The sequence below is a fragment of the Ischnura elegans genome, chromosome 8 (assembly GCF_921293095.1).
Source record: "Ischnura elegans chromosome 8, ioIscEleg1.1, whole genome shotgun sequence".
Classification (NCBI taxonomy): domain Eukaryota; kingdom Metazoa; phylum Arthropoda; class Insecta; order Odonata; family Coenagrionidae; genus Ischnura; species Ischnura elegans.
This window is the reverse complement of record NC_060253.1, coordinates 46,487,877-46,500,792: the sequence shown is the minus strand read 5'-3', so window position 1 is coordinate 46,500,792 and position 12,916 is coordinate 46,487,877. Positions and strand designations below refer to the sequence as shown.

At 36.5% G+C, this 12,916-nt stretch overlaps 1 protein-coding gene and 1 long non-coding RNA gene across 2 annotated transcripts in view; one reads left to right on the top strand and one right to left on the bottom strand.

Moving 5' to 3' along the window:
• LOC124164402 (period circadian protein) overlaps positions 1–12,916 on the top strand; it is a 247,849-nt gene that overhangs the window by 153,208 nt on the left and 81,725 nt on the right. Inside the window, exon 10 of the mRNA XM_046541726.1 lies at positions 2,964–3,118. Within this exon, the coding sequence (XP_046397682.1) occupies positions 2,964–3,118 (155 nt within the window). The remainder of the gene's footprint in view (positions 1–2,963; positions 3,119–12,916) is intronic.
• Positions 4,641–5,520, bottom strand: LOC124163824. The gene is made up of 3 exons (XR_006865846.1): positions 5,178–5,520; positions 4,897–5,064; positions 4,641–4,813 (listed from the first exon to the last, which is right to left on the bottom strand). It is a non-coding gene; the product is annotated as an uncharacterized LOC124163824 (long non-coding RNA).

The following is a 12,916-nucleotide window of genomic DNA, read 5'->3' as shown; positions in this document are numbered from 1 at the left end:
TGTTGCGCTGCAAACTAATCGGATGAACTGCGACCAAAAGCGACAGATCCATCGCTTTTATACGTAATATGATACATTGTACCTTTCTTTGTCTTAAAGCCATGATTACAGTGTATTACAAAGCGAAAGTCGGAAGGAAATACAATGTAAGCATCAGCCGGCGCGATCGTCCGGACTCGCCCCGCGTGTCCGAACTCGCCCCAACTTACGGTATCCAATAGCTTTACTGATAGGTAAGTCATGGCATTCAAAAGTCACAAAACAAAAATAATCAGAAACTAAAATAAAAAAATAAATCATTTGCTATAAAGTTGAAAAACATTTAGGCTAGGCATTTAGGCATTAGATTTACATTGTGCTATATATTGATATTTAAATACTATATTTTATGTAGACTTAAATTATAAGTTACCAGTGGAACAAAAATATGTGATTATTACCCCCTACTGTAGACTAAATGTAGACCTAATGCAAACTAATGTTAAGCATCTGCATTTTGTACTCCTGTTACTGTTAGTTTTAGGTTTTTTTACATAAATTATCCATTGGGCAGGTTTCCTTTAAATTTCACTTTATAGGGCTTCTTAGTAAAGATTGTGAGGTTCAACTGTATATCTAAAAAATTGTATGAATGCAGCCATGCCTCGCTTAGTGCAATGGGTGCGTTCCATGGGGTCTCTGCCTTATTCGAACTTGCGTTACATGAGAGCATTTTAACATGGGGAAGATAGGAATGTGTTCCCGGTAACATAGTTGTAGGGTATTGAATTTCTTATAAACCACATGTATGTAACACCAGCTCTCCATTTAAAATTATGTAACCAACCAGAGCTTCCACTAAATGTCTCGGAGCAATCATCACCCTCATCTCCTCTTATAGATACCAATAAAGCCACAGCTTTTGCACAAATAACTGCCTGTAATAGAGTTTGTTACGTGTTGACCATATGGCTGAAGTTGTTGCGGCTGATGTCACTGACGTTTTAACCTCATCTTTATTCAGAATACTATTGCGGACTGTCGACATCGTGAGCTTAAACTTACGTGCAATATAGTTTCAAAGCTCTCCATTTTCAAAGCAATGGATAACTTTCAATTTCTCTTCTAGGTTTAATATTTTTCTTGATAAATTCTTAATTTTTCTATCAGCCTTCCTATTTTTTGCCATATTTCACTTGGTTTTTACTCCGTATGGTTCTGTAACAATCACCTTTCACTGCTAAAGGAACTGCTGCATTGCATTCCTTGAGACACAGAGGGCCTAAGGAATGAAGGAATGCTGGGAAGGAATGGAGCCAATGTGTTTGAATGTCTCTCAGACCCTTTTACGTCTTTATTGTGTTGATGCTATTCATACGCAACTCGGCCACTGCTCCATTTCTCCCCTGAGAATATCAATGACCTTGAATGCTTTAGGGTGGACCCTTTTTGTGCAAGTCAGTTCGCCCGATAATCTATGACGGCAAAATGACATAACTAACCATATTGCTTTCAAAAAGGGCCTTTTCACTTGCTCAAAACTTAATTAATAATCTGAATTAACTTATGTCATTTAGTTAAGGAGACGAGATAAATTACTTCGTTAGGTAGGCTATCGGGACGGCATGATGAGTAGGTAGTATAATGAAGAATAAGGTTTGAGGCAAGAAATACTATTTATATGCATAAAATGAGAGTTATTTCATGTGTACTTAGTGCAAGTTCACATTTTGGCAAGAGAGGTTTAAAGGGTATTTGATTAGGCTACACAGCGTTGGGATGTTTCTCTCGGGAGTGGATTTGCACTATATCGACATTGCACTAAGCAAGGCATGGGTATATGTGAACAATGCCAGTATTTAATCATATTTAAAGTCTATACATCTAAAATATAATTCTAACCAGCATTGGAAATTACTGTTGTGTTTGCCAGCCTTGTTAATTTGTGTTGCATGCTAACTTTAAAGAAATCATAAAAGATCATCAACAAAAAAATTGCCCGCTCTGAATGCATGGCCTTACTGTTGACTGTTGCTGTTTAATTTTAGCTAATCTTGGTAATTTTAGTGAAAAAAAAACCATTCCTCTTTTCTAGGTGAGTTTTCTTTCCAACATCCTTTGTATCAAAAGTGTCTTCATATCTGTGGCGGATACAGAGAAAATTCAAGGGGGGGCGCAAAAGACATCTTGAGTTACCTTTACTTTTATCGCAATAAAAAATAATCAAGTCACATGCAGAGATTCAGAAATTTTAACTAAAGTGATTTAACACACATTCAAGACAATGCCATCTTATGATAGTATAAAAAAAGTTAAAATTATGGTTCTGCTATGTTTGGCAATACGGGTGGCCCTGCAAAGGGGGGGCGCGCGCCCCCTGCTCCCCCCATCTGTATCCGCCACTGCTTCATATCGGCAGTTTTTTTCAGTGACACTCTACTGCATTTAATGGTCAGAGTGTAATAAGAATGGTGTGGTATATAAATTAAAATATTTCTGAGATCATTAGTGCTTGCGATTTTTTGTTTTTAAGCTCTATCGAAACACATTTTCCACCTTTGGATGTAGAACATATTGATTTCAGGCCTTGGATAGGAGAATAACATGTTGTGCAATATTATAAGTATCGACGATTGTGAAAGGTTAGCCATGAGTTCTGTCAACCCAATCCACATTGAAGTGATTCTGATGCTTGCCATTTGTGTGAATGATTCTCAAATTTTCTGTTATTGTTTTATCCTTTCAATGATCAAATGGATTGTTTTCTTGTGTCTTTGGCAATAGATGCTTTTGTTGGGTTAGTGTTGTCATACCCTGCTGTTGCATCTCACAATGGATGCTAAATTGGTCTGGAGTGAAGGTTATGCTTCATTGGGATTGAGTACATGCTTTTATTTAAACAATGCATTCTAATCCAATATCAATTGTTGGTGATAATTTTTAAGAATCTATTTTCATTGAAATATTGCTGTATATTTTTACAGTTATGAGCCAGCCAAGTAACCCATTCAAGGGGAAGCCGTACAGGTTTAGAACTAGAAACGGCTGTTACATTCTGGTTGAGACTGAGTGGTCAAGTTTTGTGAACCCGTGGTCGCGAAAATTGGAGTTTGTCATTGGACAGCATCATGTACTGAAGGTAACTGAATTTTCACTGTTTGTGGGACTTTCTCTACCTGGAAAATTCTTCATGTTCAAGCATGCTTCATGTTTAGTTCAATATACAGTAGATTCCGGTTAATTGGGACATATCGGGACTTGTGCACTTTGCCCCAATTAAGCGGCTGCCCCAATTAAGCGGCTGCCCCAATTAGGCGAACTATCCTGTGTATGGGCATAAACAAACATTGAAATGTTAGAAAGGAGACTAAAGAATGTTTATAATGCAACATAAGTTTATTAAACTATTAATTTGATTAATAAATCAGCGAGTTTAGTTAATTTATTATCATTTTTAAGAATAATAACAATTTAGTTATAAATATTTTTCACAGCCTCGGGCCACACTTAATGAATGTCTTTTACTAAGTCCTATTTAAGAAAAGTCCTATCCTCTTGCGGAAAGTATAACAACAAGAGCTTTCAAAATAGGGCAAAAATAGGAAAATTTGTGAAAAATAAGAGTAAATCAAAGGAGGAAAATATAAACAAGTAGCATTCTGAAAACAAAAAAGTTGAATTTCGTTGCGATTATGGAGTCTATGTCGCCGTCTTATGGCCCAATGAAGCGGCATGCTGACCCAATTAAGCGGAGAATACTCTGGGATATTCCTCTATTGGGTTCTGTTCTTCAAGATCTGCCCCAATTAAGCAGCTGCACCAAGTAACCGGTGGACCCATTAAACGGAATCTACTGTATTTCACATAATATTTGCTACCTATTTATTTAAAAACTATAATTTCCCATTTTTTTTGTTTGAAAGAGTTAATAATTGATATTGAAAGGTGTTTAGAAAAAAAGATTTCTGAATTAACTTCTTTCAGTGGTAATATAGGTCAGTGTCCTGGTGAAATGTGTATTTTGATTCCCTGATTTGATCATGTAATTTGTTTTTCTGTTCTTTCCTTGAGTGATTAATAATTTAGTGGACTTCAAGACTGCTAATCTGAATGGAATTATGGCTGAGCTATTTGCCAAGGTAGCTTGACAAGTCGTGATCTTCAGGACTTCTATGACCCAGTTTGGATGGTATACAGTTCTGAACAAAGTATAATCACAGTTTATATTTTATGCGGAACTGTAATTTTTAAGATTGGCTTTAGTGAGGTCGCTACCCAAGGAGGAATGAAAAGTCATTATGACATCATCTTGATGTCATTTTCAAGTCATGGCTTGGTAGTCACGGTGACCTCAAAATGGTCCCTTGAAATGACATCCTTCGTGACTCATGATGATGTCAATATGACCTAAAATGACTACCTATCATTTTGACCTCATTTTGACCTCACTTTGACTATTTGTGACCAAATCTATTTGTTCTTCTAATGACAATTCATACTATAATTTTTGTATTTAGATTGTCATTTAGGGATAATTAAACACTTCAGATATGAAACTCAACCTTTATTAGGGTTTATTGCAACAAAAAACAGATAGATTTTACAAGAAGAAATTCCTCAGGATTTGTTTTTAATTTTCCTTTTAAGGTTCCTTTTCTCCCTCTTCAAATACAAATCGAGAAAAATCATCTACATTGGCCATTTCAGTTGATTCTGTTGCATTTCCTTTCCCTTCAGTTGCCTCTAGTTGCTTAAGCAATTGTCTTGAACCACCGCTGAATCTTTGCCTTCGTTTTCATTACATTATCCTCAGGGAAATTCTTCCATCGTGGGACTGCAAACAAAGGAAAAAATAACATCAAGAAGCTGAAAGTTTCTAATTTTGATGATACATTAAATAGAAAAATTGATACTAACTGCATATAGCCTTAAGGTATTATGATGTAGGGGTTGTTGAACATAATTTTTCCAAGCTCTCCATCCCAATTGATGCAGCGAGAAAATTCATTTGTACACATATATCTGGTCGCATGGGCTGAAAACTCCATCAGTATGATCAACTGCAATTTGTCTAAGATGTTAAACCTGTGAGAAAGGAAACAAAAATAAATTTTAACTTTTTCATATGGCTCAAGAAGGGAAAATAGAAGGGTTAATTTGATGGATGATGTAGAGCAGATAACAGTCAATTTACTCACAAATGATTTGAAGAGAGATGAGGTTTTCAGGAGCTCTTCAAAGTTGTTTAAATCCTTCTCGTCATCCAGAGAACTTTTGGCATATTAGCTGCTTCAAACATCCCATCTTCTGGATTAATATAAAGCAAATTTTCATTTCCTTTTCCTCTCCTGTATGATTGCAATCTCTTGTCTCGTTTGTAAAAACAAACGTAAATAAATCAAGAAATGGCAGATAACGAACGCTCCATTGTTGATTTGAAATGAAGACGGATATTTATTATTGGCTATTATTCCCGTAGTGACGTACGCACGGGCTCTCACCGAAAATATTATTGAAAACGAGGAGAAGCTTAATTATTTCTTACGCAAATACAGCAATCAGCGACGATGAGTTATTTAAAGAAACCGCGGCGCATTCTAGTTTAGAAATGGCGCGTCACGGATTTCCTTCGAAATATTTTGGCGAAATAGGTTCGTTCCCGGGGACTTTCTTGCGGTAAAAGCGAGTAATAGACCATTTTTAAGGAACAATTATCATATATCGTCATTAAATCTCGGACGAAATTCGATAAAAATATCGAGAACAAAAAAATCATCATAAATATCATCCGATATCCATTAAAATATGACGATATCCTAAACCAATATTTGTATCGGACGATACAAATGTCAGGGCCCATAAAAATCGCCTACCGATAAAATACCACGATGTATCATTTCATAAAAAAATCTCCAGCCCGATAAAAATTTGCCTTCAGATAAAATATATCACGTTTTATAATTCGACGAAAAAATACCTCCTATTGAATATCGCGATATACCATACATTAGTAAGTTTTTAACGCACCGATTTATGGTCTAGCTTAAACAAAGGCCAACCCTATACATATTCCAGCCATAAACATTTTCCCAAACTAATTTCCCTATGCCAAAACGTGATAATTTATCGCGCGCGACGATGCGATCGGGTGATAAATCACGATTTTTATCGCGGCTGCGGCTTTTATAAGACAATAAATCGTGATATTTTATTCGAGCAGCAATTTTTATTGGATGATATTTCGCGATATTTTAGCAGTGGCGATTTTTTATCGGATTATCAAGCGTAGTATTTTATCAAATGGCGATTTTTATTAGGCCCAATATTTTTTATCGGATGATATATCTTTATATTTTATCGAAAGGATATTTCTACCTTATAATAGTAGTTCCGTAGTATTTTATCGGAAGACTATTTTTAACGATTCCGATATTTTTAATGGCTCAGTTAATTTATCACACCCGATATTTTTATTGGACGATATATCGTGATATTTTATCGGTTCCGATATTCTATCAGTCCCAATACTTATATTGGGCCCTTTTTATCGGACAATGATTTTTCGATAATGTACGAAACTCGAATTCGTATGCCCGATATGATTAATTATCGCGATATTTCACGATACATATCGCCCTGGGCAAGTGGTGCAATCACGTCTTGGGGTATCAATAGGGGAAAGGAAGGAGGGGAGAATTTTAAGGCTTTTAAATTTAGACCTAAAACCTGGCTATGCCACTGAGTTAGTGGCCTATTGGATGTAGCCATTAGCTATTGGGAGATGGGTCCCAAGAGTTCAAACCTGGGGTGAAGCTTTGGGCTCCCCAAAATTAATAATTATCTGTAGAACTAGCCCATGGAAAGGAACTGCCCCCCCTCCTTACGGTGTGATATTCGCATGCGCGGTTGTGTGATTAAGTGTCAGGGGTGAGCTCTACCCTCACCTTTCCAAACCAACGTTCAGGTTGGAATTCAGGGAGAGCGAGTATCGTAGACAATATTTGATAATTTTTTTATATGCTCTCACTTTTAATGAAAACATCTACAAATGAATTCAAAGTCAAAATGACGTCACTTTGACATCAGAATGACCCGCAAAAAGTCACCTTCACGGTTATGACTGAATAGTGACTTTTCGTGGGTCATTTTGAGGTCAAAGTGATGTCATTTTGACTTTTCTTCCTCCTTGGGTACATGCAATTCTGAAAAGCCCTCTGGTAATAAAATGCAACTGGCCAGGCTGAGCGAATTTCATCCCTGGTGTATATAACTTTGCATCCCTCTGTGTGACTGAGTACAAAGTTACTTGTTTCCCGTAGTTCCATTGAAGCTGTCCGTCGCGGAAGACTGACAAAGTAGGGCGTTGAATTTAAAAAAATTTAACTTTGTACAGTTCACTGAAAATTTTGAACTGAATGAAAAACTACAGATATTCAGTGAACCTTACTAAGTTTTATTCTTTCATATTTCATCATGGAAAGGTTTGACGCCGTTAAGCCTGAAATTATGAGTTACTAAGTAGGGTTTATTTTTCTGACATAGGCTTAGTAAGCACGACCTCCGCATCCTGTGCCACAGTGTGGACTTGAGATGTCTACACCTTGTTTAGTTAAACCCACTGTGAGATTGGCCTTGAAAGAAGATGGCTTGGTGGTGTAACATATCTGACATACAATCAGGAGATCTGGGTTAGAATCCCGGGTAAGCAAAATAATTTTTTCGCGGTGAATTTCATCCTTGAAGTACCCGAGAAGATCGATCATCCAGAATGCTTGGGACCAGACTCGTCCTGGATTAATGATATTTTTGGTGAATGAAGCTGTTACCAGGTTGTAGGCAACACTGCGACACGAAAAATATTTTTTTCGTAGCATGGGTTGGCATCAGCAGAAATGATGTATTTTTGATTATAGGAAAGAGAGAAACCCATAAATGTCTTCAATCATAAAATTTATGATTGAAGGGGTCATTAAAAAAGATTCAAAGCATTTGAAAAAGGTCTTCGTCCGTATCTCATGAATTTCAAAATTGTGATTGTAATCTTGATGAGGCCACCTGCAAATGGAACAAAAATGGTGCAGCATTTTTACAATACTGCTACAAAATCAATATTTTGCCTCTCCATATTATGTATCTACCGCAAATGCCACGTCCTTTTCACCGCTTTTATCATAAACTTATCAGCAATTATCAAATCCTCCAATCAGAAGTAATCTTACTTAGAATACGTTACTGTAAATTATAACTGATTGCAAATTTTAACTCTAATTTAATTTTAGTAGACGCAGCTAATTTATAAGTTTGGATAATGCAAGTATTTTAGAAAAACTACTTGGAATTAACTTCATAAACAATCTTTGACTACTCTGTGTGAATCATACAGAGAGAGGCTCTTCAGTCTGCAGTCTTTGCAGCGGGGGTCACCCATTTTACAACCAGCTTGAGAACGTAATGTAGGGTGGCCTTTCACTCCTCTCATAGGACTGTTTATCTCAATCCCAGGTTTCATACACAGGCCATTACAAAGGGTTAAAATGTTCTGAGAACGTCTAGCTGTGAAAAGGGGTTGACGTCCAATATGTACAGCATGTACGGAGTGCAGCAATGCATTCTGTGCTTGAAGTAACTGGCTATTTCACTCGTGCATTAAAAAAAAAGGAACTGATCAGAACAGAGTGCTTTCACCTGAGAAAATGGCATCTGAAGAAATGAGATTTTAATAAATTGTTGATTATCACTGCTGCAAAATGAGTGCATGCAGATAGAAAGACATAGGTAGAAGTCCTCTTCATGATGGTTGGAGCTCAGTGAATGAAAAAATAGGCTAATTTCAAACTGTAAAGCAAACAATTATTTAGAAATGGGTCGAATAGGAGATTTCTTGAACTCGAATATCGAATTCGAATATTAAATCATCGCTCGAATATTCAAATATCTCGAAATTCAAATACATCGAATACTAGAATTGCGCAAAGCATATTAAACATATGTTTTTTCTTCTATTTCACTTGATGAATGTATAAATAAAAAGGTATATACAGTGGAAACCCAATCTATTGTTCCCAAATTGATCTTTTTCCCGCATTCATCGCTTGCTGTTCCTGGTCCCAAATAAAGTTCCATTAAGACAATTTAATTTTCTTTCACATCTATTGTTCCCCGAAGTATCGTTTTCCTCCATTGCTCATTTGAAGATCGCGGTCCTGACGTATAATTTTCCAGCATCCATCGTTTGACGAAAATGAGATGAAATGTTTACTATGTGTTATTTGTGGCTGATGACAAACACATAGTTCGAATCTTCCCCTGGAGATTGAAATACCATAGGGAGAAGCTGAGTGTCGTAGCATTAGTGCATTTCCCAAGATCAGTTATCCCCCAGGAGACAGGCACATAATTTGAATTTTCCCTAGGAGATGGAACTACCACAGGGAGAAGCTCAGTGCCATGGGATAGTAGAATTAGTTTATTTCCCAAGATCTGCTAATCCCCTCCATTCAGCACTCGCCTTCCCCCTCTGGCACTCTCCTCTTCTCAGAAATCAAATAAAAGGTCCCAGATAGCGTTTGGATCGTATTAGGAAGACCTTAGCTTCGAAAGAAAATATCAAGTTACACAAGAACTAAAGAAACCTTTTTCATGCCTCCCCCTTTCTTGTACGCTGACCTTTTTCAGCTTACCCACTTCCAAGTTCCCCATTTCTGTAGGTCAACTACTGCATGAGTCACCTATTAACCCAAAAGTAGTCTAGCAATGACTATCGACAATTGGTATTATACTTTCATTAGATTGAAATATTAGTAATGTGCACGTAATTAAAAAAAGACTTATACCAAACATGACGTATTTATAATGTTATTTAAGCTAGGAAATAGTCGGAATAATACCATGGTGATTTCTGGCAAATCTCAATATCCTCACCAGTGAGCTTCTCAGCAGTTGATGCGGCATTTTTTTTAAAACAGGACATCAGGTTACAATTTATGAATTTTGCTACAAGTCTCACCTGTCAGAGTTGCTAACGAAGCGATATCTTCTCAGAATATTTTTTCGTAGGTGTATTGATGCATTCAGCAGTGGGCCTGTGCATATGCAATTTTTTACTATTATTTTAATGAAAATTTCAATCCTTTATCAACTTTTACGCGTCATTGCGGAGCCGTTGTTCGGCATAAAGAAATAAAACTGACGTCAGGGGAAGCCCGCATTCTTGTAATCTTCGAATCCATGTTTCCAATGAGTGGAACGGTTCGGGAGCAGTAGCTCAATGCGTAAGGGAGGTACCCCAAAAGTCGATATTTTTTATGCCATTTTAAATTTTTTTGAGGGGTTTCATGGGGGAAATCGGGGATTTTCTGATTTTTTCCCCCCATCAGCTCCCCATGTCACACAATATCTTTTCACCACTCTAATTCGCGAATTTGACATAGTACGTCAACTTACCTAAAACGGTGCTGCATGTACTAAACAACTAAAGTCCGCTATGTTGTTTTGTTGCGAGAATTTGCGGATATTATTCGCACATCTCTACAATTATCATTTATATGCTCCAAATTTTTCTCCTCAAATATATATTTTAACTCCGAATATAGTCCCCCCTTTTTTTCCAAAAATGGCCGCGGAAAAGTAAGGGGGGGGGACTATAATCGAGTGTAATCCAGTTTAGCATACTAAAGGTGACCATAAAGTTATAAATAACGGCATAATGGCTAATATTCTCGTAGTCTTTCTATTTGAGTATATTTATGAGGATTATAATCGGAGATATTAGTAAATACTGCCAAGTTTTTACCTGAAATTAAGACAATTTTTACCACAAATGTTTTAAAGATACGATTCTTCCGATTCAAATAGCATATCGAATACCTATGCGTTTTCACGGAATCCATCGGGTAGCCGTTAATTTTTCTTGGAAAAGTATTGTTAGAATAATTCAATCGACACTGATCACTTAATGACGCAAAACAGTAAATAATTAAAATCAAAACTAAACACACACTATCATTACATTAATCGAACACTAGAATTGAATCAGTAGTATATGTACCCGTCGCTCATTTAATAGTTACACGATTTAAATAATTGCGAAAAATAAACAGATAAAGTGAACCTTTCGTGACGATTTAGCATTTCATTGCGTCCGTAGCTACTATACGTCCATGTGCCCGTGCGGTTTGTGTTTACAACCACTGCCTTTACCGCCTTCACAGAACAAGAATGCGCAATAGGTGATGCATTTGTTTCTGAAAAGGCGCAATAATCGACGACTTTAAACCAGAAGCGCCGGCATTACTGCATTTGATCGAAATCCAGCGACTCAGCATCGAAAGTGTGATCAATTTATTGAGGAATATATTCAATTTGCCAGGGTAAGTAGGATCGATAAATTACGTCACATAACGTTTCGCAATTATTTCCGCGATATTTTCTTTATTAAAAATAATTTTACGTTCAACAGTGAGGTGATGGATCAAGTAGAAAGATGAGGATCAATCCTACGGCAGATTAGAGGCCATCAAAGACGGAGTTTCGATGCCAATTTAAAAATAGCCGTTGCAGAATACGCCCTAAATCAAAGTATTCACAGTGCTTGCAAAGAGCTAATACATCGCGGAAGTCATTTCGGGGGTCTCGATGCGGCAGATTCAAAGAATTAGAGGAAAATATCCTCGAATTTGTGCGCAAATGCAGAGCAGAAGCTCTTTGTGTAACTTATGCAATGATTCGCGACGAGGCATTGAAAATTGATATAATATTTTTTTCAGTTTTAATGGTTGTTGGAAAAAGTTTATTTCTCAATTTTATTACTTTGATATTTGTAAGTCCTGTAGTTTAATTATTTTGCTTAGCAGGCATTTGATGGCAATATTTTTGTAATGTTTAAAATTTATTTAACACAATTTTATTTAGATTTCCTAAATTCTTCAGGTCACTTGGATTTGTGATGACTTGATGGGTGTGTTACACTGGATCTAAGGAAGTTTCAGGGCCAAATGCAATACTGTTTATGGGATTTAAGTTAAAGCTTATATATTGACATTGTTTGTAGTCATTTGGAAATCAAAAATATTGATAATTTGTGAATGTTTAAAAAATACAATAGCCTTGTATACTTAAAAAAATTTCTCATTTCTTCATTACATCTGGTTAAGGAACTATAAATTACTGATACATGAAATGGATCACAACATGTTTTAGGCATAGTTATTTTGTTGTGATGGAAAATATGTGAACAGATTTGTTCTTAATCTTCACAGAAAATAATAGTTTTTATTGACTCTAGAATCTTAACTTGCTAACCATGAAAAATTGCCTTCCTTTGCATTTTAAAATTTTTCCCAAAACTGAGGTCTCAAAATTGGGGGGGGGACTATATTCAGAGGGGGACTATATTCGGAGATATACGGTAATTTTGGGCATGCAACATGCACAATGTAAACTTCAACTCACTACCATTCCTCTCCTAATTAATTTCAGCAAGTTAGAGAAAGAGAGATTGCACATTGATGCCGTGAATTCTGTTGTGTGAATTCACTACACCTGGGTATCCTAAGTTACATAATGAAATATTTTGCTGAAGAAAACTCCATAATAAATGACTAGCTCTCACTGGATAAGTGTGAAGTCTCTGAGATGATAATTAAAACACTTAAATAGACCTATTTTTGGTGATGCACTTAAAAAAAATGTAAATTTTGAAGAACTCTGGAAATCCTTCCGTTGTTTAGATCATTCTGTTATCAAGATTTCCAGCGTATTGATATTCTGATATATGCAACTTTGCACCCATACACACGACTGCATACAAAGTTACCTACTCCATGCAGTGCTTTGCAATTTACCGTATAAGTTACGAGGCTATGAGCAAAGGAGCATGGGAAGAACACGTCCGATCTTGCATGTGACGTCCTTGCCTTCAAAGCGAAGGTGTAGCAAT